This window comes from Telopea speciosissima, chromosome 7, assembly GCF_018873765.1.
Source record: "Telopea speciosissima isolate NSW1024214 ecotype Mountain lineage chromosome 7, Tspe_v1, whole genome shotgun sequence".
Taxonomy (NCBI): Eukaryota; Viridiplantae; Streptophyta; class Magnoliopsida; order Proteales; family Proteaceae; genus Telopea; species Telopea speciosissima.
Window position 1 is genome coordinate 61,927,942 of NC_057922.1, and position 27,560 is coordinate 61,955,501.

Below are 27,560 nucleotides of genomic sequence, written 5' to 3' on the forward strand. Positions count from 1 at the left end.
TTTGGTTATGAGCAGACGAGAAAACATGGGCATTTGAGTCAAAACGGATTTATCTTTTTGATTATACGATTTGGGCCTGTTCGGTGCACATTTTACAAGTTAGAAATCAAAATCGTAACAAATAAAAATCATTCGAAATCATAATAGTTTTATATGCAATACAGTTTTAGTAGTTTCTATTCAGTTTTTGTTATGTAATTCACAATCGCATGTGGTTTGTAATGATTGACTGATCGATGCTCGAAGGGGATGTGGCAACGCGGCGTACAAGTTAGAAATCATGAGTTGTAACTATAAAGGGGTAAAGAGATTATCGAATTAGGTCATTGCTCATTATGATTTAAAACTTAAGAAGATAGAAAAAAAGGTCACATAGTCAGGTTGATTCATATTATATTTCTACGGTTTGGGTCGATTTTGATTTATTTTTGATCGCTTTTGATTGATTGAGACTCAGCCGATCTGGATTCTAAATTTGGGCTGATTCTCTTCAAACAACAGGATTTTTGATTGTTTTACCCCTTCTCTAAATCATGTCATTAATACGATCAGTGATTAATAAAATCGTTATGTATCAACGAATTCAAATGATACGATATCGACCTCAAACCATGATTATATGATACTTATGTGCGTTGAGTATTACCGTAATTTAACATGTGCAATGATACGAATGATAACAGTAACGTCGACCACGTCAATTTGGTAGATAAAGTTATCTCCACTTTTTTTTGGTTGATAAAGTTATCTCCATAAAAACAATCTGTACGGTCAGATGGAACCACCAGGGAACAGAGGGACTAATGGAGACTAGACAGGTGGCAGATACACAGCGCCTGAAGCTACCCCAGCCGCATTGTGATTATGATTTGGGTAGTGACTTGGGTGACCAATCTAGGTCGCCTTACCATGAAGTAACCTATCTAAGGGTATTTAATAGAGGTGGGTAGACTTTATTACAAGACTTGCCCTTGATACTGTTTTTTATTTATAGAAAAAGAAATATATATTAAGAAAAGAATATAGAGAGATCTTCACTGTTTCCGATTATCACAAAATTCTGCCTCTTGGATAAGGCATGGTGAGTAATTAAGTACGCAAAGTCTGAAATAGAAGGACCTTTAAAAAGGCCAAAGATTTCATACACGGTTAAATAGAAGGACCTTCAAAACTGCCCAACTTAACCGTGTATGAAAACTGTCCCCTTATTTTAAAGGTTTATAAATGCATAAGAAAACAATATTATCTAATGAGGAAAATAATCTTTTGAGGGCCCTCAGCCCCTCATTAGATTCAAGGTCTTCTTAAATCTTAAGAAAACAAATTACATTTACCAATGCATGTATCTTGATCTATATTGAATGTAAAAAAGATTTGCAGTCCGTGCCTAGACATAGGAACGCATGAAATGACCGCTCTGCCTCCTTAAATGAAAAATCTCACCTTTGTTGATGTCTTTGCACATTGACCCCCACATTTATGTTGAGGCCATACAGCCTAGCAGTAATCTTCTACCCATATTTAATATGGGAGAAGTTTATCTGAACAAACGGCAATAGAGGAACACATCAGTGATTGGAGATGGAATGATGTCATGAATTCGGGGTAGAGAGGGTGCTAGCATACCCTTCGCCGCTGGCTTAGAGAACCTTTTCCTTTAGATAATTTCATATAAAGTAATAGAGATTACTTACATGCAACCCATAATCCCTCGTAATCACACAATATATTTGACTATTTTTATCTTAGATTTAATTTTAAATCAATTAATTGAATATTTTAAAATTCAGTGGCATAGACATAAGTCAAAGGAATGGCATTTGCTAATTTGCCCTTTTCCACTTGTTGTTTTCATTTAGGAATCTCTTTTTCGTTTGTATATTTATTCTCTCTTTCCTTCATATTTCTTTCACTCTTTTTTTTTTCTCTCTCAATGTAATACTTTGAACCGTATTTTAAAATCGTTAAATTAATTAATTAGTCTAAAGTTGAACATATATATTAAAATTGCCAGCTAAAATAACTAAAACTAAACCATACCACACCTCTTATCTAATTTTCTCAAGCTACTTCATAATAAATATATATATATATATATATATATATATATATATATATATATATATATATATATATAAGAAAACATTACATAATAATACATGTTTCAAGCATTGTTGGAAAAACCATGTTTTTAGATCCAATTCGTCCTTTTCAAAACCTGGTGATTCAGGTCAGTCAAATCTAATCAGGACGAATCATTTTTTTTCTTCTTCTACTTCTCCAATTGAAGAGAGATTGGGGCTATGATTGCTTCACAAGTGAGAAGGGAAAAATGGACTAATATTAAAGATAGCAAACAAAAATTCGTGATTTTGTTTAGTTGTAGATTAAACTTATGGTCTATGAATAGTATATGGCTCAATAAAAAAAAATGACTTGATGAGTTTCACATGATTTAGGAGGAAAAAAAAAAAAACAAAGAGTCATTCGAAACTTATATTGACTCGGACTTGGTCTTGTCATTTCTTAAACATAGGCAAGTCTTCATGACTCTTGACAAAGTTTTGTAATTGTTTTTTACCCGACTCAGGTTAACTTGCCCGAGTCAAAACTTGATTTTTCAACTATAGTTTCAATCAAAGTCAAAATGATTGTTCTATCCCAATGAAAGGTGGAAATCCCACCCCTGTTGAGGCTCTTGTGCATGCTATAATTGGCCCCCGCATTGGCAGAGAGGCCACACTGCAAGGCAAAAAACCCTCTCCTATAAAGAATATAGTATTCTTTATGGGGGGAAAAATGTTCAATGTTGCCTTACATAGTTTTAAAGTTGAACTACACATGTAGTAAATTGGGTAAAAGATGTAAAACTAGAGCATCCCTCTTTTCTTGATTGTCATTTTTTAAAGGGAAAGGGTTCCCCTATGCAAATAGTGTAACCATTTTCTATCCCTTCATTGCTTGTAGAAAATGGTATCATCCCTATGAGGCTCACCAGGTTAGAATACGAGAGAGAAATACCAATGTGGGTCCTACTATTTATTATATGAAGGGTATAAAAGAATCTGTACACACTACAAGCAATGAAGGGATAGAAAATGATATCATCCCCATGAGGCTCACATGGCTAGAATACGAGAGAGAAATACTAATGTGGGTCCTACTATTTATTATGTGAAGGGTATAAAGGAATCAGTACAAAGGCAGCGTACCAATCTTTTTCCTTTTTTCAAAATTGATTAATTTTGGCCTCAAATTCAATAATTTAAAAAAAAAATCTATAAAAACTATTGTTTTTTTGGTTAGATATAAAAACTATTGTTACCAACAAGAAAAATAATCTCTTATTGGTTTGAAAAGTAAAATCTTTTATGAAGAAAGTCACTTATAATTGCCATATACAATTAATAAACTACCTAAGGGGGAGGGATCCACTTGTAATATTATATTATATTTTTAAGAGAAAGTCTACCATAACTCTCATTAAATTTATAAAACTCTATCGGTGGCATGGATTTAAGACCCATTTTGAATGACAATGAATACACTTAGATCTTTATTTTTTACTATACTTTTCCCTTTTTTAGTGAGCAAAACTTACTTATTATAACTACATTTATTGATTTACATGACTTTTGAATAAGAAAAAGAGAGAAGTTCCCACGACGTCAAATGCAGTTTCCGCAAATAACCGTTAGCTCGGTTGGTTGGTGGCATTGCAAGTTGGTGCATGCCCCCCAAGAGGTCAAGGGATCGATTCTCCTGGATTGCATATTGTGCCAAAAAAAAAAGGGCACATTTCTCCCCTTCTCCCCCTCCCCCCTTAGTTGTAGATTGTGGGCTTGTCTTAGCCTTCCCCTTAGCTTGTAGTTGGCCTATGGGCCCTTGAGTAGGATAGACCACAAAAAAAAAAAGAAAATGCAGTTTCCCACCAATGGGCATTGTGGATGATGAATCCTACAATAGAAAGGTGCAATTAATAAAAGGATAAAGTCCGATCCCATGGGTGCATTGTTGATAGTGTCCCCACCTCTCGAGATGATCAAAACAAATTTCACGTTTTAGAAAAAAAAATGGAAAAAAGAACGCTAATTGGTTGTTGGGCGTGGTATGTACCTAAGGGTGTTAATCGATTCGATTTTGGTGTAATTGGTTCAGTTCGATTCAAATCGTTTAACTAAACGGTCTCAACTTTGAAACCATAACCAAACCATTTATTAAACGGTTCGGTTCGATAAACTATTTCTACTTACTTTCGGCACATTTATGTACATTTAAGAGTGTTAAAACGGTTTATTCGGTTCAGTTCAAAACGTTTAGCTAAACGGCCTCGATTTTGAAACCATAACCTAACCATTTATTAAATGGTTTCATAGTTTCGGTTTAAACGATTCGATTCAGTTTCAGTAAACGGTTTCGATTTGATTTTGACACCTTTACATCTACATGTGTCCAAACACAGCCCAACACCACCCACTGAAAAGGTAGAAAGGACAAAAAGTGCGGCCTTTTACTTCTAGCCTGTGTGCTGTGTCTGGCGTATGTACACGCCAGAATTTAACCCATCAAGATAAAAGGATTAAATACACGTACCCCTAAAATGCACCCAGAATTTAACCCAACAAAAAAATAACCCTTTGAAGATTGTTTTATTTCACTTTGGACGAAAGGCATTTTCGTCCTACAAATTCTATGACAACGGCACGGTATCACTACTAACACCCTCCGTTACGGGGCTGTAACGGTGGGGGTCACTTAGTCATTAGTATGCAACAGGGGAGGGTAGCAGTTGTTTGAAAGTTTTTTTTGGGGGGTAAGGGGGGTAATAGTAGATATGAAAGTTTTTGGGGTGATAATTGTAAAAATTTTTACTTTGGACGAAAGGCATTTTAGTCCTACAAATTCCATGACAACGGCATAGTATCACTACTAAGGAAGATTCTTTCACCTCTGCTAAGCTCGATGAAGAAGACGACACTTTTTTTTGTTCTTAAACTGATGATGAAACATATGGGCATTTTGGTCAATTCAAATCGTCTGATTCCGAGTTCCGACAGTGATGGCCACTCGTGACGGAATAAGTGGTGTTATAGATAGTGTAGTTCGTGATAGTGACTAAAATTACAGAAATAGCCATTCATTTTGGTTATGAGCAGACGAGAAAACATGGGCATTTGAGTCAAAACGGTTACCTTTTTTATTATACAATTTGGGTCCGTTCGGTGCATATTTTGCAAGTTAGAAATCAAAATCGCAACAAATAAGAATCACTCAAAATCATAATCGTTTTATAAACAATGCAGTTTTAGTAATTTCTATTCAGTTTTTGTTATATATTTAACAACCGCATTTGGTTTGTAATGATCGACTGACCGATGCTCGGAGGGGAGGTGGCAACGCGGCGTACAAGTTAGAAATCATGAGTTGTACCTATAAATGGGTTAAAAAAACAGGTAAAGAGATAATCGAATTAGTTGATTGCTCATTATGATTTAAAACTTAAAAAGATTTAAAAAAAAAAAAGAAAAGGTCACATACTCAGGTTGATTCGTATTATATTTCTACAGTTTGGGTCGATTTTGATTTATTTTTTATCAGCCGGTCTGGATTTCAAATTTGGGCTGATTCTTTTAAAAAAACAGGATTTTTGATTGTTTTACCCCTTCTCCGAATCATGTCATTGATACAATCAATGATTAATAAAATTGTTATGTATCAACGGATGCAAATGATACGATACCGATACCTCAAACCATGATTATATGATAGTTATGTGCATTGAGTATTACCGTAATTTAGCATGTGCAATGATACGAATGATAACGGTAACGTCGACCACGTCAATTTGGTAGATAAAGTTAGAGTAAATTACTCCCCCCTCCCCTTGATTATACTCGAATGACAAACCCCTCCCCTGGATATTGAGTAATAACTCTCCCCTCCCCTGCATTAACAAGATTCTATCAACCGTATTCATTCCGTGAAAAATGACTGTTTAATGATGGAAAAAGACCACATTACCCTCTGAGAGTTAAGTATTAAAAAAATCATATTACCCTCTAAGAGTTAAGTGTTTTAAAAAGACCATATTACCCTGTAAAGTTAAGTGTTAAAACATTGTGTACCCTAGAACAAATCTATTCATTCTACTTCTTTCTCCTTTCCCTGTGGTCTTCAACCCTTGGAAGAGAGAAAGTCGAAGTTGAGGAATGTGAAACCGCCTGCAACTCCCCTCCCAAATCGGCTTGGACCTGCAACTACCATCCCTTCTCAGCTTGGACCTACGACTCCCATCCCATCTCGGCTCGCTTGGACCTGCAACTCCCCTCAAGGTGAACATGCATATGACCACAACGGAAGAGCTTCAAGAGAACCTTGTTTTGGGGAGTGCATAACCCTAAATATGTTTCTTTTTCAGTGTGTATTGAGCAGAGTACAATACAGATTAGCCATGATTAAAGAAGTAATCTGAAATCCATAGAAAGTAAGGAAAGGTCTTTGTTCAAGGTTGGAGCTGGAACTTGGAGAAGGGATAAAACTTAAAAGGTTGTTTTCTTAGGGTTTGTTCTCTTTGCCCTTTTCCCTCTTTCATTATTGATACATCCAAGATTCACCGGATCAATCAACGGCTGCCACGTGTCATAGAGTGACCCGCTCCAGAACCAAGGAGAACCAACCGGGGGTCCCACCCGTGCGCGGCCTGCACCCAAGCCCGGCCTCTCACCCAGGCGCGGCATCGTGGATGCAAACATGATGTACACGGACACCGGGGCCACTCACCTATGATCCAATCGTGTCACTACTGACTCATGTCACCACCAGGACTCTAGGCCACCGCTTAGAAGTCATGTCACCCAGACGGATTCAAGCACCAATGACGTTATCACCACACGCGGGTATCTATCCGCCAAAGATCTTGATACCACCAGGACACTCCCTCCCGCGGAGAGATGGCCAATCAGGATAGAGCCCCGTTACCCAGAGCCTCTATCCACTCAACAATACACTTGCCATCAAACTAGGACTCTCCACACCGCCATACACTACTATAAAAGGCAAGGTACACAACCCCATCGGGGACATCTAAACTCATATTGAATAATCACTATTCATCTGTTTGCTCAGGAGATCTAACTTTGGCATCGAAGAGCCCTAGGCCGGAACCACACCGGTTCTCTCTGTTGACCCCTTGGTCCACTTGCAGGTGACGGCACTTGCAGGACCGCTCGACGATTTCTTGACGCAACAATTATTGTAAGGCAAAATTCTATGGGTAAAAGTTCAATCTTTTTGTGTCTCCTCCATGTTAGTGAAGACAAGAGGATTAACAAGAAGAAAAAGAGAGCGAGAGCGCCTTTTGAAGAAGACCTTCTTGTAGATTGATTGATTGAAGCATGTTATCGTTAACAATCGTCTTCTTTCTTTGGTTTCTCCTCAATGTCAGAGGAACCCAAATTTTCTTTCTTTCATCCCATTTATATTTTTATCTCCTACCTTGCAACGAAAAATCTCCGAGGGAAAACTTGGTTTGGTGAGGATAAATTTCTTTTTCCATTTGTGGGTTCTGTTTATCTTGCGTTCGTTGGTTCGGCTTGGGGTGGATGGAAACGGCGTCGATTCAAAAACAGGAAGCGAAAGAAGAAGATGAGAGGAGTACTACTGATCTTAGAATGAGCGGTGGAGATGGTGAAGAAGCAATTGATGATAATAACGGAGAGGAAGATGATGACTACGGTGGAGTTCCAGCTTAAGGAAATTGGTACAGGAGTTGTCAAGCATCGTCGCTGCTCACGTAACAAGGCGATTTTTAAAGTCCTAAGAGATCGTCGCCAAGTTGTTTAGGCACTCTAACATGAAATCAGGGGGGGAATAAAAATTTTGTTTAATTTATGAAAAAAATGATGAAATCCACGAAAATAATGTGCCTACTTTACTCGGAGAATAAACAAATAAGATTAAAAAAAGCAGAAACAAAAATTCTATAACTGGCTCAATGCCAATGCCAGAGAAGAAGATGAGTAAGAGCAGCAGTGACCACCATCACGGCCACTGCCGGAGGAGGAGGAGAAGAAATAAGAGGAAAGAGGAACAGATAGAAGTGTACCTGTTACTTGCTCGTCGGGCCTTTGATTAGCTTCACCAAGTTGCAGAGGAGATGGAGATGGAAATGCTGAGGCGAACAGAGGATTTGGGACTTTAGGCTCGTGGATGGAGAAAGAGAAAGAGCCAAATGAACAGTACCCATGGAATGTTCGAACGAAAGGAAGAAGAAGAGATTTTAGGTCATTTTGTCTATTGTTATTAAGAGGTATTATTGGTATATCACAGAGGGTATTATTGATATATTAAAAAAATAAGAGCATTTTGGAGTTTAAATTAAAATATTTTGGGTGACGTCATCACTTAACAGCCATTTTTAACGGAATGGATACGGTTGATAGAATCTTGTTAATGTAGGGGAGGGGAGAGTTATTACTCAATACCCAGGGGAGGGGTTTGTCATTCAAGCATAATCGAGGGGAGGGGGGAGTAATTTACTCATAAAGTTATCTCCATTTTTTTTTTTGGTTCATAAAGTTATCTCCACTTTTTTTTTTGGTTCATAAAGTTATCTCCATAAAAACAATCTGTACGGTCAGATGGAACAAGGGAAGAGAGGGACTGATGGAGACTGGACAGGTGGCAGATACACAGCGCCTGAAGCTTCCCCAGCCGCATGCACTTGATACGTTTTTTTGATAAAAAAGAAAAATATAGAGTAAATTACCCCCTCCCCTCGATTATGCTCTAATGACAAACCCCTCCCCTGGGTATTGAGTAATGACTCTCCCCTCCCCTGTATTAACAAAATTCTATCAACCGTACCCATTCCATTAAAAAGGACTGTTAAATGTTTAAAAAGACTATAATACCCCTTCTTCTTCTTCTTCATATTCATCTTCTTCCTCTCCTCCTCCTCCTCCTCCTCCTTCAACTCCGCCCCAACCCTACTGCCAATGCAACCCATCTCACCGCCCCCACTCATGTTCTCTCCTCACTCTTCCCTTCTCGGAATCTACGTTACTTCGACTAAGATTCCTTCCTCTAGACAGCTTGTCTCTATGAGGTCTAGAAAGGACGGAGTCTTCCTGAGTGTTAACTCCAGAGGACTGGATTGTTCGGATACATTTTGGGCTTCAACCTGCAAAAATGGAGGAATTAACAAGGAACAACACAAACTAATTATGAAGGCATTAAAAGAAGAAGATACTGTTTCTTCTCCTCTTTTTGAAGAACTATCAAACTCCGATTTAATAGAGGTAGAAAATTCAAGCTCAGATGCACAGAACCCACCAAGAATCATTGGATATCTTCAATCTCTGCTTACCTTTTGATGGGAACCCATTAATTTTATACACTTAAAATTAACGTATAAATCCCTTCGTTGCCGTTGACAGAACCAGAAATAGAAATTGAATTTGTATTTCACAACTGAAATGAGATACCTTGGGAATATTGGAGGAGGAGTCGAGAATGGCAAGGAGATCTTCAATGAGGTCTTTGAATGAGGCCTTCTCAGGTTAATGGGGCTGCTGGGAGAGGCCATAGCCTTTGAAATAGGGTGCTAGTGCCCTGAATCCGGCATTGGCAACGACGATCATCTGGTGCTGCCACGAATACCAGATCTCTGGGAACCCAAAATAAAGGTGCTTTTTTTTTTTGGGAGGGAGATTGGGGTTGGAGTTGGAATTTGAATCAAGAAAAACAAAATGAAATGCATTGAATCCCAACCGGTTCCTATCTCGGCGACATGAAGCTTCAACCCTCTTACATCAATGTACTTGTGCTCTATCTGATCCATTTAGGGTCTTGGACTATTTTCGAACAAGCAAACTAGCAAAAAAGAGAGAGAGAAAAAGACTGAGAGACATAGATGGCGCAAAGAGAAGCTCCTCCTCCACCTGGTTGAAGTGGTTTAAGTCTTAACTGAAATTCCCGATACCAGAAGAAAAGTCAAAAAACCATAGACCTACCAAAAGCGAATCTCTGAATCGTGGTGTTCTTTTCTTTTTCTCAAGTTCCTTTATATGTTTTTGTTAATCAGATCGACATGGGTTTGTTTACTAGTTTGATTTCAGATGCCAATACAGAGGGGATTGGATAAGAAAAAAAAAAGAAAAACAGGGGACATAGAAACAAAAACAGAGCAACATAAGAGCCGAAAATAGAAGAGAAGGCGAGAGAGGGAGAAGAGAAGGCTTTCTTGCTCTAGCGGTGGAGGCTACGGAGGTGGTTATGGACATCGTGAGGGCGGCGGTGGTGACCGTGGCTACGGAAGTGGTGGCGATGGTGATGGTGACCGTTAGTCAAACTGGAGGAACGAGGTTTTTAGGGTTTTGATATGATTAGGGGTATAATTGGAATATCACAAACATAAGGGTATTTTGGGGTTTAAATGAATATTTTTAGGGTGATGTCATCACTTAACAGTCATTTTTAACGGAATGGATACAATTGATAGAACCTTTTGAATTCAAGGGAGGGAAGAGTCATTACTCAATACCCAGGGGAGGGGTTTGTCATTAGAGCATAATCAAGGGGAGGAAGGAGTAATTTACTCAAAAATATACTACGAAGAGAATATAGAGGGGGCAATTACTATCACTACCCTACACTTAGCCTATATTTATTAAAACTACCCTACTTTAAACTTCTTTTCTAATACTACCCTGCTTTTAAACTTTTACATCTCCTTCTACCCTCATATTTTTAAATACCTGGATTGTCCTTCATTTTCCCCTAGTAACCTGCTAATCTATTTGTCTAACAAACAATGACTTTTTACCTCTTTATCCGTGATAGATCCCACGATTTCTCGCTTCTTCTCTTCCGCTTCAACGCTGCTGGATTACCTATTTACCTCTTTTACCTTATCTGTTTGATCCATCAGTCTTGCTTGAACTTGCAGTGTCTATTCGATTTTCCCCTCAATTGCTCTTCATTGCTCTTCGCCAGCGACCAACGGGTCATTAGACCTGGATTGGATCTAAGATGTAAACTCCCCAAAGAATATATAATAAACGAAAAGTAGTAACACATTACAGCAATTAAAAGACCAATCTCCACAAATGCAGAAACCACCCCAAAGAATGCTCCTAAAGAAGCAAGGAAGTCTAGTTTATCGACCTTCCAAATGTGGTAAAGGCCCTGCATATCTGGTCATGATGGCAGGAGCGTATCTCGCTCTTCTGTATCCAACTCACTCATCCCACCCACCCACTGTTAAACTCTTGAAACAGAAAAAAGAATCACACCCAACAAAATGGATCTCTAAACCTGCTTCATTTCATCTCTCATCAGTCCACAAAAGAACCTCCTTTCTCCTTTTTCGTTTACCCCTCTCCTCTGCTACTCTTCGTTACCCTACCTTCCAGAGTCAAGCCCACACTCTTTGAGCTTCAACTCTTACGTATTCCTCACAAGAAATCCCAATCCCACATAACACAAAAGAAAATTAAAATAAAACAATGGCTATAAAACCCAACGCAGAGAACGAATAAATGGACAAACTACAGATCCCCCAATAAAATAAAGAAAAAAAAATAAAAAAGACAACGAAAAGGTTCTCCGTCTGTCCTTATTCTTTCAGGGACCCGTTTTCTCACAATTGGGGTCTCTCTCAGTGATATGGCTGATGTGATATCGACCAGTTGGTTGCTGGAGAAGAGCAATTGAGGGGAAAATCACAAGTTCAAGCAAGACCGATGGATCAAACAGATAAGGTAAAAGAGGTACATAGGTAATCCAGTCGCGTTGAAGCTTCAGGGCGTAAGGGGAAGAGAAGAAGAGAGAAATCGTCGGATCTATCATGGATAAAAAGGTAAAAAGGTAAAAAGTCATTTTTTTCTGTTGGACAAATAGAATAGTAGGTTACCAGGTGAAAAAGAAGGGTAATCTAGGTATTTAAAAACATGAGGGTAGAAGGAGATGTAAAAGTTTAAAGGCAGGGTAGTATTAGAAAAGAAGTTTAAGATAGGATAGTTTTAATAAATATAGGCTAAGTGTAGGGTAGTGATAGTAATTGCCCCAATATAGAAAGATCTACACTGTTTCCGATTATCACAAAATTCTGCCTCTTGGATAAGGCATGGTGAGTAATTAAGTACGCAAAGTCTGAAATAGAAAGCTTTAAAGAGCATAGATAAAAGTATGGGGAAAGTTTTCATACACGGCTGTGTAAGCCGTGCATTTGAGAGGGTGAGAATTTCAAGACATTAATTAATGGATGTGAGTGGGTCTGAGAGCTCAACACTACAGTTTACCGCCAATGCCCGTATTGCAGAGAATTTTAATCCGTTGAGTAGGCTAACAAAGGTCCCTTCACTCCCTTGTTGCTGGTTCACTTGCACGAAAAAGGCAACTAGGAGTTAGCATGACCATGGTTTAAGGTATCGGTATCGTATTGCCTAATACCAATTTTGCAAGTGATTGATCCTGATATTCTGCCAATATCGTATCAATGACATGGTACAGAAAAGGGATAAAATGATCAAAAACACATTTTTGAGAATCAGGGGCAAAATTGTTTGATACAGTCAATCCGTGTCGATATCGATCCGACAGTGTACCAGTTTTCAAATTAACCAATACCCGCTCCAATACCGTGCACTATAACCATGAGCAAGACATGCCCTTTGAAACTTTCTCCCTTCATCTAAAGGCATTTATGGCACGAGAGGCAGCTTGTAAAGAGTCTAAGTATTAGCATTATAGCTTTTTTTTTTGGCAACTTTCATTGAATCCCAATTAATGGAAGAGTGAGGGTTCTTTAAGATGGTATTAGCATGGTAAAGTTTTAACAAAGTGTATAAACTTTAAAGGTCACAAGTATTTTGTTATATAATATATTATATATGAAGATAATAATTGATATATTATATTATATTTTATTTTAATATTATATTATATAAAATTGATAATTTTCACTCGGACGAGCACAACCAATGCATCTCTATTCCCTCTTTTCATGATCCCAATCAGGGTCAGCCCTAGGGGTGCAAGTTTGGCCCTGTCGGCCCAAACCCGCCCTGAGCCCGAACAGGGCCTGGGTTGAGATATCTGACCCTGAGGGCAGGTCAGGGCTGAAAATTTCTGACCCTAAGTCAAGGTCGGGTCGGGTTAGGGTTGAGGCCTCAAGCTAAGCTTGGCCCGGCCCGGCCCGACCCTGATTTAAGTTATACTATAAAATATAGATTGATATAATATATACATTATAAACTTTAAATGCCACCTATATTTTTTTTATATAATATATTACATATGAAGACAATAACTGATATAATACTTTTTATTATAGTGTTATTTTATGTAAAATTGATAATGTTCTCCCCGGACCATTCCAACCCATGCATTTCTTTCCCCTACCCCATGATCAGGGCCAATCAGGGTCAGCCCGGCCCGACCGTGAGGGTGGGTTAGGGTTGGATTTTTCTGGCCCTGAGTTAGGGTAGGGTTGGGTTTGGGCCCAGCTAAGGGGACATAGGGTTGGGCTAGGGTTCTGTAAAGCCCGGCCCAACCTGACCCTGTTGCAGCCCTAGTCAGCCCGGCCTGACCGGCCCTAAGGCAGGGTTAGCCTGGGCCCTGCTAAGTAGGGATGTAAACGGATCGGATTCGGCTCGGATAGTGCTATATCCGCATCCGCATCTAATTAGCTTTCGGACAGATTCAGATAGTGCTAAACGGTACAGACACGGATACAAATCGGATATTTTATCCATTTTCATGTAAATATAGTTTTTTCGGATAGCTATAGCTTATCCGTATCCGCATCCATTTAGCTTTTCGAATGGATTTGGATAGTGCTAAACGGATACGGACACGGATTTCGGCTATTCATTTACACCCTTATTGCTAAGGGGACTTAGGGTTGGGTTGGAGTTTTAAAAAACCTGACCCAACCCGACCCTATTGCAGCCCCCAATAAACTGTCCCAAACATGCACTATCTCTCATGTCTGACATTGAGGTAAGAATGAGCCTGGGAATCAATTGTGGAGAATGCAAAGTATTCATAAAAAAATTAATTAAAAGGCAAAAATATAGGGATCCCATAAATGCATATTAAAAAAATAGACGTACCCACTACACAAGGCTCCCATCACTGCATGGTCTGAAGAGGGTCATAATGTATGCAGCCTTATCCATGCTTCGCAAAGAGATTGTTTCCAACCCTTACATGCACATTCTAAGGAATAAATCCATATATGTCACTCTCATTCAAAAAAGAAACCCATGCATGTCAGATTAAAAGCTAAAGCTAAGGTAAGCATGGGTATTTTAATCAATTTGAGGTTTTGGATTCCACTTATCAAAACAACCTTTTGATACCTTTTGCTACACTTTGAAGGTGACATGCAAAGCGGAACTAACATAAAAATGTTTTCCTCTAGGAACAAAAAAGTGAGGGACCAATAAGTTACTTACATGTATGGTCTTAGGATTCCCCACCATATTGCAAGTAATCATAATAGCAATGGTTGTAATTTAATTTTGGGTTTTTAATTTTCAAGAAGATTCCTTTTTAGTACCAAAAAAATTCCTTTTAGCCCAAAAAGGGGGAGTGGGAGGGGCAGGGGAAAAAGGTTTCTCTACCCTTTCCCCTACTTTAATACTAAAATCAAAATTTTTTTGGTAGACCTATTAAAAACAAAATGACTTGGTTGAAAGTGATGTTTAATTTAGTTCAATTTTTTATATTGACAAAAGTGGTTCTCATTCTTTTCTTGTTCATGGTGGCTTTTGTTGAGTAAGGACATAAAGTTCAAAAGCTTCTTTGCCAAGGGAGGACAAGGGTGAGGCATTGGGAAGAACAGTGGTTGAGTAGGGATTGATGACGGACAGGGTGGGGTTACAAATGGGATGGGAATGGATCCGGCTCCTCTGCAGCGCGGGGTGCATCGGAGATCTTATGGCGTAGTATCAGAGCTCGCCACTTGGATGAGCTCCCATTTGGATGACACAGATTTTTTTTTTTTTTTGGTAAGGAGAGATTCCATTTAAGAAAAGTGTGCAATACAGCCGAGTCCTCAAGGATACAAAGATCTTTGAGCCAAGGAGTGGAATTTTGCCAAACAGTCCTTTGCGCTAAGGATGTGGCTTTCCGGGATAGAGCATCAGCTATGTTGTTTAAGGCTCTAGGAACAAAGAGGAAGTTACAAGCCACCAGATAAGGCTGGAGGTACTTAATATCCTCAATAATGGGAGCAACAAGGAGAGGAGCTGGTTTTGCTGCAGTGGTGATTAACGTGATAAGCTCTTTGCAATCAGATTTGATTTTCAGATTGTCGAAGCCCTCTGAGATGGAGTGAAGGATTGCCGCTCGAACTGATAGGGCTTCCCCCAGGAGGGGCGAGTGGAAGGATAGAGGCTCGGAAACAGCTTCTTTGCAGGAATCCAGGTGATCTCGAAAAATGAAACCGATTCCTCCTTTAGACTTATCGGAACTGAGAGCAGCATCACAGTTTACTTTGGTAAATCCCACTGGGGGTGGAGACCAGGAGGTGAGCTTCGGTAATTGAGCATGGGGAGAGTTCACAGGGGAGGTGGGCTGAGCAAGGCCTATAGCCTGGAGGAATTCTGCTTGGGTTGCACTGGCTGCCGTGACTTCCTCCATGGGGGACCAAGATTTCCTGTTGAAAACGGAGTAGTTCCTGGCTTTCCAAATGAACCAGCAAATAAAGGCACAAAGGCTTATAACCTGTCGGTTCTCTCTCTTATCCCCACTAATAAGAGAGTCCCATCCATTTATCCAGAGATGGATTTTTGAGTCATCAGTAAGCGGGACAATATAGGATAGGGAGGAGCCAAACCATACTACTTGAGCGAAGGAACACCCTAGTAGGATATGGTCAGGGGACTTCGGCTGCAAACCACAATGGTGGCAGAGAGGATCAACTTGGATATTGCGACGGTGGAGAGCATTTGCCGAGCCCAGACCACCAGCGCAAGCGCGCCACAGGAAGTTCTTCACCTTTGGAGTAGTACTACAACCCTAGAGTCTCTTCCAAACTACATAAGGGATATGGTTCCATTGGTGATGAGAGTATCCAGTAGAACTAGCAGTGGAGGCAGCAGTAGCTTTGTTCGAAAGAAGGTGATATGCTGTCTTAATTGTGAAGCGCCCATCACGTGCTCCACCCCAAACTTTAGTATCGGCAGTAGGGAATAATCTGAGTTGAATTTCTAAAATTGCCTTTGCATCCAATTGGTGGAAGGTGGTTTGGATTAGATCTTTCTTCCAGTTGCTGTTGAGGGGATCAATAAGATCTGAGACCTTTTCAAGGCAACAAGCAGTGGGGCGAGGATTTTGGATCTTAAAATCCTTGAGGGAAGGAATCCATATATCCTCCCATATGCTAATATCCTCTCCGGTCCCAACTTTCCAAACCAAGCCCGCTTCAAGAACCTTTCTTCCTTCTAAAATGCTGCGCCACGCCCAAGAAGGTTGATGGCCAAGAGTAGCTCTAAGGAAATCTGTGTTGGGAAAATATATGGCCTTAATAAAGCGAGCCCACATTGAGTCTGGTTGGGTCCAAAGTCGCCATGCAACCTTAGAGAGAAGGGCCAAATTGTGAAGATTGGAATCTCGAAAGCCCAAACCCCCTTTTTCCTTTGATCGACACAGACAATCCCAAGATATCCAGTGCATCTTAGAGGCTTTTTCTTCGGTTAATGAAGCACGACTGAGCATGGTGCACATACGATGGGCAGGAGGATTTTTGAATTTTAAAATCTAGATTTTCAACTTGATTTGCATTGTCCAAATGCAAGCTTGTCTAGTTGGCGAGCTTCGGTGTCGCACCATAAGATGCCCAGCACACCCCTGAGCTGTAGAGGAGCCCGATCCGATGAGAATGGGATTGCAGAATAAGTGATGGTGGGAAGGAAAAAGAATAAAAGGATATTGAATTGAAAATTTGATGTGAAAGACAAAAGATTATTGAAAAAATAATTCTTAGTACTCGAGTTGGTGAACAACCTTTTATTTTTCACCTTCCCCCTTTTAGTTTTAGATTTTTGCCACATCATTATTTGTTCGCAGCCATTCTTGAAAATTTGCTTCACCATACTTGCCATGTGTAAGATGAACCTTTTCGTCAAGGATTTGAAAAATACTTTATAATAACTAATAATTTAATTATTATTATGCAGCATTTAATTTCATCTGTCTGGGTGGTGTAGTTGGTTATCACGCTAGTCTCACACACTAGAGGTCCCCGGTTCGAACCCGGGCTCAGACATTTAATTTTTTTTTTTTTTTTTAAATTTAAATTTATATATGTATGGTTCTTTGTCTATTTAGCCCTAATTGATCCGGTTTCAAAGAGTGACAAAGCTGAACTCGTAATCCAGGGTGGTCTTAGATCATAAACGTGCAATGGTGGTCGTAGATCAGCTCGACCGTTGGTTCTTTAGTCGTAGATCAGCTAGGGCACGGAAGGACTTGCTTGTTCTGGGCCTGACTCAAATAGGGGCTCATTCCTTCCTTGGTTCTCGCTTGGTCCATTTATTAGATGCATGAGTTGGTTGTGGGCTATGTAGGGGTGAGTGCTTTTCATGGCCCTTGCACATGGTGTGTGTGACTAGTTTTGGACTGGATTTGCTTTGGCTTCAGCCCAACTCTTTGAGCTCAAGTCCATTTGGGCCGGGGTTGGGCCATCCAAAACTACGCAATTCAAATAGAAAAGTGTGGCTTTGCATTTGGGAGAGTGAAGGCAATAATAAACAGAATAATTATGACCTCCAATTCCTTTCATAGGGGGGAGTGGACCCCACCTTGGGCAGTGTTTTTGGGTAGGGGATAGGATGGTCATTTCTGCCTCCATATGAGGAATTGGAGGAATTGGTGGGGATAACGATTCATAATAAACGTGGGTTTGAGTTAGTAATAGATGAATATATTGACTGATGCTTCCTACATGACTAAGTCGCGGTTCTAAATATCGGTATTAGATTGGCCATACCCGATACCGATACTGATACCTGCCCGATTTAGTATCAATGAAATGGTTTTTCTTAGGGGTAAAATTGTCTAGAAAATGATTTCTACCGAAATTGAGAGCAAAACTATATGATCCAGTCCGATACCGTATCAGTATTTGTACCAATAACTTGATTTAAAACCTTGGACTAAGTTATATATATATTGTATGGTTGAAAAAAGGATAAAGAAAATCCCTCCCAAAAAAACGAACAAGATTGCCTGCTTCCTTATGATTCTTGTATGTAGAAGTGGCGAGATATGGATCACACCGGTTAAACCGAATGAGCTTGACCGGTTAAAAATAAAACTAGCCTGATGGTTTAGTAAATGGCCAATTAGCTAAATGGTGCAGTCACAGTGTGGGGTCTTAAATTGAGGGGGACTGAGTAAACCCAATCGAAACTGACTGGTTGATACCCTTAAAATTCTTGGGGAGAGCCTAACCACCCAACATAGACTGATGGTCCTAGATATGGGCCTCAGTTCACAGAAGCATAAGAGGAAGGAACCTATGTATTCTATTAAGTTTAAGTAGATCCTTTATAAATTCGATTCAGTTCTGTGTTGGTATTCTTTGGGTCTGGCTGGATTTCAATGAAATTGGTCTTAAGTATTTAATATAAAAATTGCTTTTAATAAAGCACAAAGCAAGTAGGTGTTGGAGTTGTTGATTCTTGACCAGGGATGTCTATATTGCTGATCTTGGTTGGGCTTAAGTATTAGGAGTTTTTGAGATGGTTAGAGTGGCTGCTGGCCTTTGTAGCTGCTTCAGGGCTAACATCAAGTAGGTGTTGAGTTGTTGATTCTTGACTAGGAATGATGTCTATTTGCCTATTTGGTGGATTTGTGATTTTTCCATATGGCCTCAAACTTATGCTACAGGATTGAGTTTTGTTATTTCGGTATAGGTTCAGGTTACTGGAGCCCAGCTTGCACTCAAGCTGAGTCCAGGCTAACTCGGGCTGGGCTCGAGAAAGGTTTCAAGCCCAATTCTATTGATAATGGGCTGGGCTGATTTTGGAACTCTTCAGCCTGGCCAAATGTGAAGGACTATTTGTGGCTTTGTACGTGCTATAGTCCTGATTAGAAGGATCTCTACACATGCACCATTCAGAGGAATCTTTTCATAGGAAAGGAAACCCTATTTTTACAGAGGAATCAAATTTCTAGGGCACCTCTTGCATTACTCATATGTCAAATTTTTGGGCATTTTTACTCTCCTCTTCTTATTGGAGTAAAGTAATTTGATAGCTCACAAGTCACAATGCTAATAAGCTGGAAGTAATTGCTTCAAATCGTATCTTTATTTTTTTTTTTTTTGGAAAAATAAAATGGAGGTTTGATCATGTAGACTTTACTGAATGATTTTTTAGGGGGATGTACTCGGTGTGGGGGGGGGGGGGGAGTGCAGGGGCCATACACGCATGGTAACCAATGAGAGTGCACGCGCTTGCATCTCAGGGGTCGGTATTTCTGTGGGGCGGGGTGGTCATTTCGCCCCCACTGTGTCTGGGCATGGCCTCCTCCCCCCCTCCCTCAAAGAATATTTTCCCATTTTTTATTAGACTTGCCGAATAATTTATAATATTACATACATTATTTCAATATGGGTGGGTGAATAGCATGGTTTGAGGTATCGGCATCGTATCGCACGATATGAGTGATATGTACCATATTGTACCGGTCACAAAGTACAGACAAGGGGTAAAATGGTCAAAAAAATCCATTTTTAAAGGAGAATCATGGACAAATTTGTCTGCTATGCCGTACCCGTTCCAATACCATATCGATTTTCGAGTTGACTGATACCCGTTCTAATACCATGCACTAAAACCATGATGAATAGTGGGAATTAGTGGGAATTGAACCTGCTTTTCCCATTGGTAACCTTGGCAAGTATAAATTTTACTAACCATGCAGAGGCGAACTTGATCTCATTACCTAGTTTTTTTGTTTTAATGGGTATCAATCATAGGATCATTATCCTCCTAGGTTTCCTGTCCGGTATAGTTGTTTGGTTCCTCTCATAGGGTGGGGACAAAAATGACGACCTAACCCCTTACCCGAACACATTGCCCAAGTAAGATTAAGTCATCATTTCCACCCCTATGAGAGGAATCGAACAATCGTAACAAGCAACGAACTTGTGAGGAAAAAAATTCATCAATCATATGATCTATTTTGTATTATATAGTTTGGATAAACTATATTGTATCAATGGCTTGAAATATTCAAAATAAAAATCAGTCAGCCGATTCCGATACCAATCCAATTTCAGTTTTTGAAATGGTGATTGAGAATGATGAGTTTTGATTTACACACATTTCGATGATGATATGATTGTTAGGCTTATAATGCAAATTGCTTAAGGTATCTTTAAACCATAAAACTCATTTTTTAATTTTTTAATTTTTTAAATTCTGTTTTTTTTGGGAGGGGGGGGGTGTTGTATAAAGCTTGAATATCACTGTGTATTGCATGTGCCTTTATACTAGTTTGCAAATATACTGCTACAAATGATGAGAATAATATTCCCTTGGAACTGTCACCAGTAACATGAATCCACATGCTCTCTCTCTCTCTCTCTCTCTCTCTCTCTCTCTCTATCTATGCCTGAACATGTGAAGATAGACACAGCATGACATGAATTCCTTCTAATGATCAAAGGTACCATGCAAAAGAACACAAGTGCACATGCTCTGCTTAATTCATATAAATAATGGATATAACCTGCATCTATAATGCAGTGTACTCCTATGATTTGGGTTTTCTTGGATAATCCTTCGATTTGGGTCTGGAATCTTCGATTGAAGCAATAATTAATGTAGTTCGAAACCCATTTTTTGATTGAAGCTATAATGCAGTGTACTCCTATAATTTGTGTATGGAATTTTCATTTGAAGCAATAACAACTTGTAATAGCCCTTGATTCGCCTCTGTTTTTTGAGATTTTTAGCAATAATGAATTGGATATGTCTCTGCTTTTGGCTCTTGCAAGTTCATCTATGGCGTATATGGTCTTGTGTTGAATGGTTGGAATGAAAATTTTTTTTTCTTCTCAGTGGTAATCCATACATGTTTCTGTTTATCTGTAATACCAGAAACAATTTTTTACCAGGTTTACCATATAACTTTTGTTGGTAAAGAATTACTCCAAAAATCCAGAAACAGAACAAATCGATTCTAACTCAGAACCAGTTTTTTTAAACAGAATGGTTGCATACAAATCCTTATATTCTAACCAATGGATCCCATACTAACACACTCTCTCTTCCACACCAAATGGGCTCCCTTATATGTAACCATCTCTCATGTGCCTATTGGTGTGACGACTCACACTGTTATCATCAAAAATCTGTCATAACATTAGTATGAAGATTCCTTCCTATGCCCTTTCACATTCTTAGCTGTGCTCCATACACTAACACTCTCTCTCCCTTCCCACACCAAATAGGCCTTCTTATATGACAACATCTCCCATGCACCTATTGGTGTGATGTCCCATACTAGCATTGAGGAAAACCTCTACCCGTTACATACATTAGGGCCGTTTGTTTGATGGGGGAGGATGGGGTGGGAATATTGTGAGACTAGGTCCCACAGTGTGGTGACTTAGAGAATAGGGGTGAGATTTTTACTTTTCTCATGAACAATAATCAAAGTCCTGCCAATTTGATAGAACTTGTAATAAGATACGGGTGAGATTTTCAAGTACCATGTCAGTAGACAAAGTATTTAATATTGTACCTTGAGCTTTTGTAAGTTCATTATCCCAAGTTAACCAAACAAGGTTGGGGTGAGTTTTCGTCACATTAACACTTTCTCACCCTAAATCTCCCACCTCACCTAAATCCTTGTCAAACGAACGGCTCTAAGTGTTCTCACCTAGATAAATTATTTATAACATGGGACCAAATTTTTTTGGTTTTGTATTTTCCCCACTTTAAACAAGGTCCTTTTTTTTTTTTTTTGGTAAACGGGCTTTAAACTAGCTAAAACCATTGGACTAGAGCATTTCATGGAGATAATCTTGAGACGTGACTCATGAAGCCATCCCTGCCTATGGATACTAAAGCTTTGTACTCCAATGGTTTAAGGTCGACCGTCTTTATCCATGCATCCTTCATAATACTTTTTTTTTTTTTTTGTGGGTAAAACATCCTGTATAATACTAGTAGATAGAAAGAGAGGCGATGGGGATGGGAAAAAGGTAGAAATCCCATTTTTAGGTGATTCCCATTATATAATCATTCAGAATATTCCAATCCTGTACCCACACCATACCATATGTAGTAGCTTCGTAAGAATTCCCAAAATAGAGATGGCCACAACGATAGCTATAGTTACAGCCAGTCTCACTTACCCCGCGCATCGGCCCCAGTGCCACAAGAGTGCCCAGTGAGACATCTAACGGTGTTGAATTGCTGGGCATGCAAGGATGTGTGTCAACATGCATCCTAACACCACTACACCTATGGATTGGGCTCCTCTCTTTGGAGAGCATCGCCCAATGAGGCATCCGACTGTTGATTGTGTCGCACGTGTATGTCAATCATTTATTGGAATGTGTGTAACATGGCACAACCGTTGGATCCTTTGCCAAGCACTCATTGACCGATGCCCACCAAGAAGAGGAGCCGAATACCACACCCACACCCACACCCACACCCACACCCACACCTTCACCCTCACGCGGTGGAAAGCGAAAGCCAAAGGTTAGTGAAAAGCTTTGAGAGTGGTGAGCCGGTTGAAGCAAAAAGACAAACAGAGATCAGGCACTCAAAATAAATCTATTATTCACGCATCATATTTGAATTCCCAGACAAAGAATTCCCCTCACGATTATATTAGTAATTAGTAGATGCAGAATAGTTTCGTGGAGAATTCCTCCCATCCCAGTTAAAGTCAAAAACCCAAATGGGTTTCTCCGTTTCTGCAATTTGATAGGTTGACTTGCCAGCCACTCGCAGTTTCCATGTATTAAAATTAGATTAGATTAGATTAAAAGATCGAAAAGGGTTTAACTCCATTTTATATCTAATCTATTCTAATACTACCAAGTCTGAGCAGTTTGTTGGATTTGATTCTTATCGTCATTAAAGCCGGCAATTAAAAAAAACCAATACCTGCAGCTTGCAAGAACAAAATTACGCCATTGACAACCAGACAATCCTAACCATCTGATAACATGGAGTGGGTCCCCACTAATAGACTGAAGATTACGCGGTGTAAGTTCCAGCTTCGAAGCAGCTTTTGCCATGTAAGTTCACCTTTCCCACTCTGTCTTAACCTTCAACAATAATCTTTCTTTGTTTCATCAATTGGGATTTATTTAAGTTACAGAGACTAGCGAGAAAGAGAGAGAGAAAAAGAAAGAAGTGAGGTTCCAAAATTAGTAGGTGAGAAGGAAACATCTGGGTTTTGGGTAGAGGGTTATTGTCTCCTCTCCTCTGTTCCAACTCTCCTTCCCCTTCCATTTCTCCTCTCACCTTCCTTCCTTCTTCACTTGCTTTTTACATCTCTCATACAGCATAAGAACCCTATACATCACTACTGCATATATCTTCCTCTCTCTCTGCAATTCAAGATCCAACATTCAATTTCTCAATTTCCAAGAAGAAGAAAGAGAAGCCCTGAAGTTCTGAAAGTCTGAAGAGATGACAGACAGGGTTTTTCCATCAAAGCCCACCTCAAACCCTCAAACACTGAACGGCAATGCCAACCCATCATACCCCACCAAGGCTCAGCTATACAATCGCCCCATTTATCGTCCCCAACCCAAGCCCAGTCGCAATCGCCGCAGCTGCTGTTGCATCTGCTGTCTCTGGACTACCCTTCTCATCATCGCTCTGATTCTGCTTGCAGCCATCGCCGGCGCCGTCATATGGGTCCTCTACCGCCCTCAACACCCCACCTTCTCTGTGACGGCAGTTCGGATCTCGCAATTCAACGTCACTACCTCTAAGGACGGTTCTTCCTCCAAACTCAACTCCAAGCTCGATGTCACCATCTCCACTCGGAACCCAAACAAGAAGCTTGTTTTCTTCTATGACCCAACCGATGTTACCATGAGCTCTGACAGCATCTATGTCGGTAACGGGACTTTCCCGGCGTATACCCACGACACCAAAAACACGACCGTTCTGAGGGCAACAGTGACGAGCACCGGTGAAGATCTGGACTCCTCGTCGGCGTCTTCATTGAAGTCGGATCTGAAGGAGGGAGGGATACCATTGGCGGTACAGTTAGACACGAAGGTGAAGATCAAGATGGGAGGTCTGAACACGAAGAAGGTTATGATCAGGGTTACTTGTGATGGGCTCAAAACGGACGTTCCGAAAGGGAAGACTCTGGCGACTTTGACTTCATCTTCTGATTCGACATGTAAGGTTAAGCTGAGGATCAAAATCTGGAAATGGACTTTCTGAACTATGTGATTTTTCCCTTTTCCCCCTGTGTTTTTTATTTTCGCTTTTTTCATCTTCCAGTATTACTACTGTCTTTGAAGTTTGAATTGAAGTTGTTTTTCCCTTTTTTTTTTTTTTTTTTTTTCTTTTCTGGGTTGAAGATCAAATGAAGGTATGTAAATGAAGAAGGATCTGGTAGGGAATTAGAGATGGAGAAAGTAAAGGATTACAATACTGTTATTGAATTGTTGTATAATCTTTAAGAATTTGATTTTGAGCATTAATTTACGTTTATATGGAAGACCAGTAATTCATTCTTTTCTTGAGTCCACATTATTTCTTCTTCTTCTTCACAGAGAAGAAGGCTATTATTACTATGCTCTGCTCATATGCCTGGTCACAGATTCTCTCCAGTTACTTTTGAAAGTACTACTATAGTGAAAGCAAAACCCTCAACTTACTTTGGAAGTACTAGTGAAACAAAGGGGTCATGTCATGTGAGATGTGGGGTTTATTGGAGAGCTCTGCAACTCTTTGCTTTTCCAGTACTTTGAAGTGACTGGAGAGTGGGAAATTATTTTGTTAGTGATGATGTCATTGTCATGATTAATGGATAGGAGAGAGTGTCGGTGGAGGTAACTCTTTTCTGATTCTTAATAAGAAAAGAGTAAGAAGAGGTGAAGAAGAAGAATGGGTCATAAATAACACAGTAGAGAAATGAGGGGCAAATGTAGTTTGTGAAGCACCGGCACGGCACTGCAAGGCAGAGTGGCAGGCAATGTGGGTGGTGACTGGTGAGAGGAATGAATTGGTTCTGTCACACTTTGTTCGTGTGTGCCCTGTGGTCTTGCTGTTGCTGGGGACAAGGTTTCCCTTTTTAATTTCTTTCCTTCCCTTCTCAATTCATCTCAGGATGAGAGAGAGAGAGAAAAGATGGTAACTAGCAGAGGAGAAAGGTGGATAAAGAAGGGAGGGAGTAACAGAATAGAATGAGCCATCGTCACTTTGGCCACTTTTCTCTCTCTTTCTATCTCAAATCACTGTCAAAAAAGAGTCTCGTCTGCATTCACTTTGGATTATTCTCGTCAGGAAAAGGATTGCCCACACATACGCCTTACACAGTAGTTACACCCCTTACGGGGGACGTTCTCAGTCTGAGTGAGATTACGTTTGTCGGCTCTGGCTTCTTACCCCAGCACTCACAAATTCACAATCATACTGAAGGGTGTCAAACAGTTGGTTTGGTTTGGTTTGGTTTGATTCGGTTTGATTTTATGTTTGTATCAAGTCAAATCTAAGTTAACCACTGTATCGGTGATGGTATCGGTTGATGGCTTTCGATTCTTAATCAAAATAGCTTTTTTATTTAAAAAAAAATTAATACAACATTGTGTAATATCATCATTCAGGTATTGATATTAATTCAATCAATACTGCATGAATATAAATGAGAGGATATATGATTGAATTTAGATGTGAAATATTACAGGTGACCAATCCCATTCTCTTTGTGTTTAAGAAAATGAAAATTCATTCCATGAGTGATGAGACCAAAATCAAAAGTAAGATGAAACAAATGGATCAGAAGAAAAATATGAACCACGATAGGTGACATATTTAATTCTCTAACCTTTTGTCATTAATATATGAGGCTTAAAAAAATAAAAAAACACCACTTCCACCACCCAGGATCCGGGTAGGTGTTAGCTTGCCTCAACTAAAGTCAGAAGTCAAATCAGTGAAACGTGGGATTTCCTGTTGCGACGTGACCTCCATTCTCTACCTTAGGTAGGTTAACCTGTCTCTCTTCTCAGCCTATAGGGTCGCGATTGGGTCGGGCTGTCCTTGAATGGCCCTGATCAATGTGGGTGGGGGAGGGTGGGGGGGCGGAGCGGATGGGAGATGCAATAGATCTGGAAGAAGAAGAAGAAGAAGGAGACAGGGCCGGGCTCAACCCAAGGCCTCAGCCCAGCCCTAAATCAGGGTCATAAATTTCCAATCCTAACCTTCTTTTAGGGCTAGGGTATCCAAGCATTGTTCGAGCTTAGAGCAGGCCAGGGTGGACCCGGATCAACAAAGCCAAACTTACCTCCTATCCCAGCCCCTACATACAAACTGTTGTGTCCCTTTCTTATGTATCTGTCACCGTTTGCTTAAAGAATTATCTTCTATTAAAAATAAATTTTCAATTTATCAAATAATATTTTTAGGAAAAAGTGTCTCCTCACATGTATTATTATAATTAATTTTTTTAAAGAAAAAACAATATGTAAAGGTGTAATGTACTTAATCAGATAACCCTCTCTCAACAATTTTTTAATCCCATTTCTTGAAAACGTGCTTTCAAACATTTGAATTAGCATGAATTCAAGAATTAAGAGTTGTTGTGAAACCCCCACGAGAAGGGGATCCGGCTTCTCTGCAGCGCGGAGGTGTGCCAAAAGATGTCTAACGCACCCTCACAGCTTGGTACGTGACTAATGTGGTGTTTGGAGGGCGAAGATGGATGTGCACTGTCGAACTGGATGCACATGAGGTGGAGAGAAGGATTTCCAACTCGATGGTGCACATCCATCCTCACCTTCCGAACAACACCTCGACCACATGTTGAGCTGTGGGGATGCACTGGACATCTTCAAGCGCACCCCCACACACAGCAAAGAAGCCTCGATCCAGGAGAAGGATTCGGGCACTAATAATAAGTTGGACACAGCCTATGAAACCGTGTTTAGTTTTTCCTTTCTTTTTTTTTTTAGTTTTTTCAGGTGGTACCTAGGGGTGATTTGCATTGCAAGTTGGTCGAGATTAGCTGTATTTTAAAGGCTTGACTTGCTAACAAACTCTTTACTGGATTGAGATTTGAAACCAAATATGCAAACCCTGAAATTAAAGGAGGACTAACCATTTCTGGTTCAGTTGTTAATGTCATCCAACCTGTGTTCCCAACTTTGTCTTCATCTGGCAACAACTATATATCATCAAATTAACTTCTTGATTCCACTGGTCCACCAATAAATAAACAGTATACATTAAGAGAAAGAATAAGAACAACACAAAACACATTGTCTTCACTCAACTACTCACCACAGGTCCACAACTTCTCATTCTTAAATCGGTTGTCTAACCAGCTTT

General features: G+C 39.8%; 1 protein-coding gene, 1 long non-coding RNA gene and 1 other non-coding gene across 3 annotated transcripts; 2 read left to right on the plus strand and 1 right to left on the minus strand.

Moving 5' to 3' along the window:
- Positions 1-11,236: 11,236 nt before the first annotated feature.
- LOC122667896 lies at positions 11,237-26,208 on the minus strand. Its single transcript, XR_006333873.1, has 3 exons — positions 26,199-26,208; positions 25,442-25,455; positions 11,237-11,380 (listed from the first exon to the last, which is right to left on the minus strand). It is a non-coding gene; the product is annotated as an uncharacterized LOC122667896 (long non-coding RNA).
- TRNAV-CAC lies at positions 17,205-17,278 on the plus strand. Its single transcript has one exon. It is a non-coding gene; the product is annotated as a tRNA-Val (tRNA).
- LOC122667895 (NDR1/HIN1-like protein 6) lies at positions 23,622-24,726 on the plus strand. Its single transcript, XM_043864371.1, has one exon. The coding sequence runs from the start codon at positions 23,679-23,681 to the stop codon at positions 24,447-24,449; it is 771 nt and encodes a 256-aa protein (XP_043720306.1). The 5' UTR covers positions 23,622-23,678; the 3' UTR covers positions 24,450-24,726.
- Positions 26,209-27,560: the final 1,352 nt, after the last annotated feature.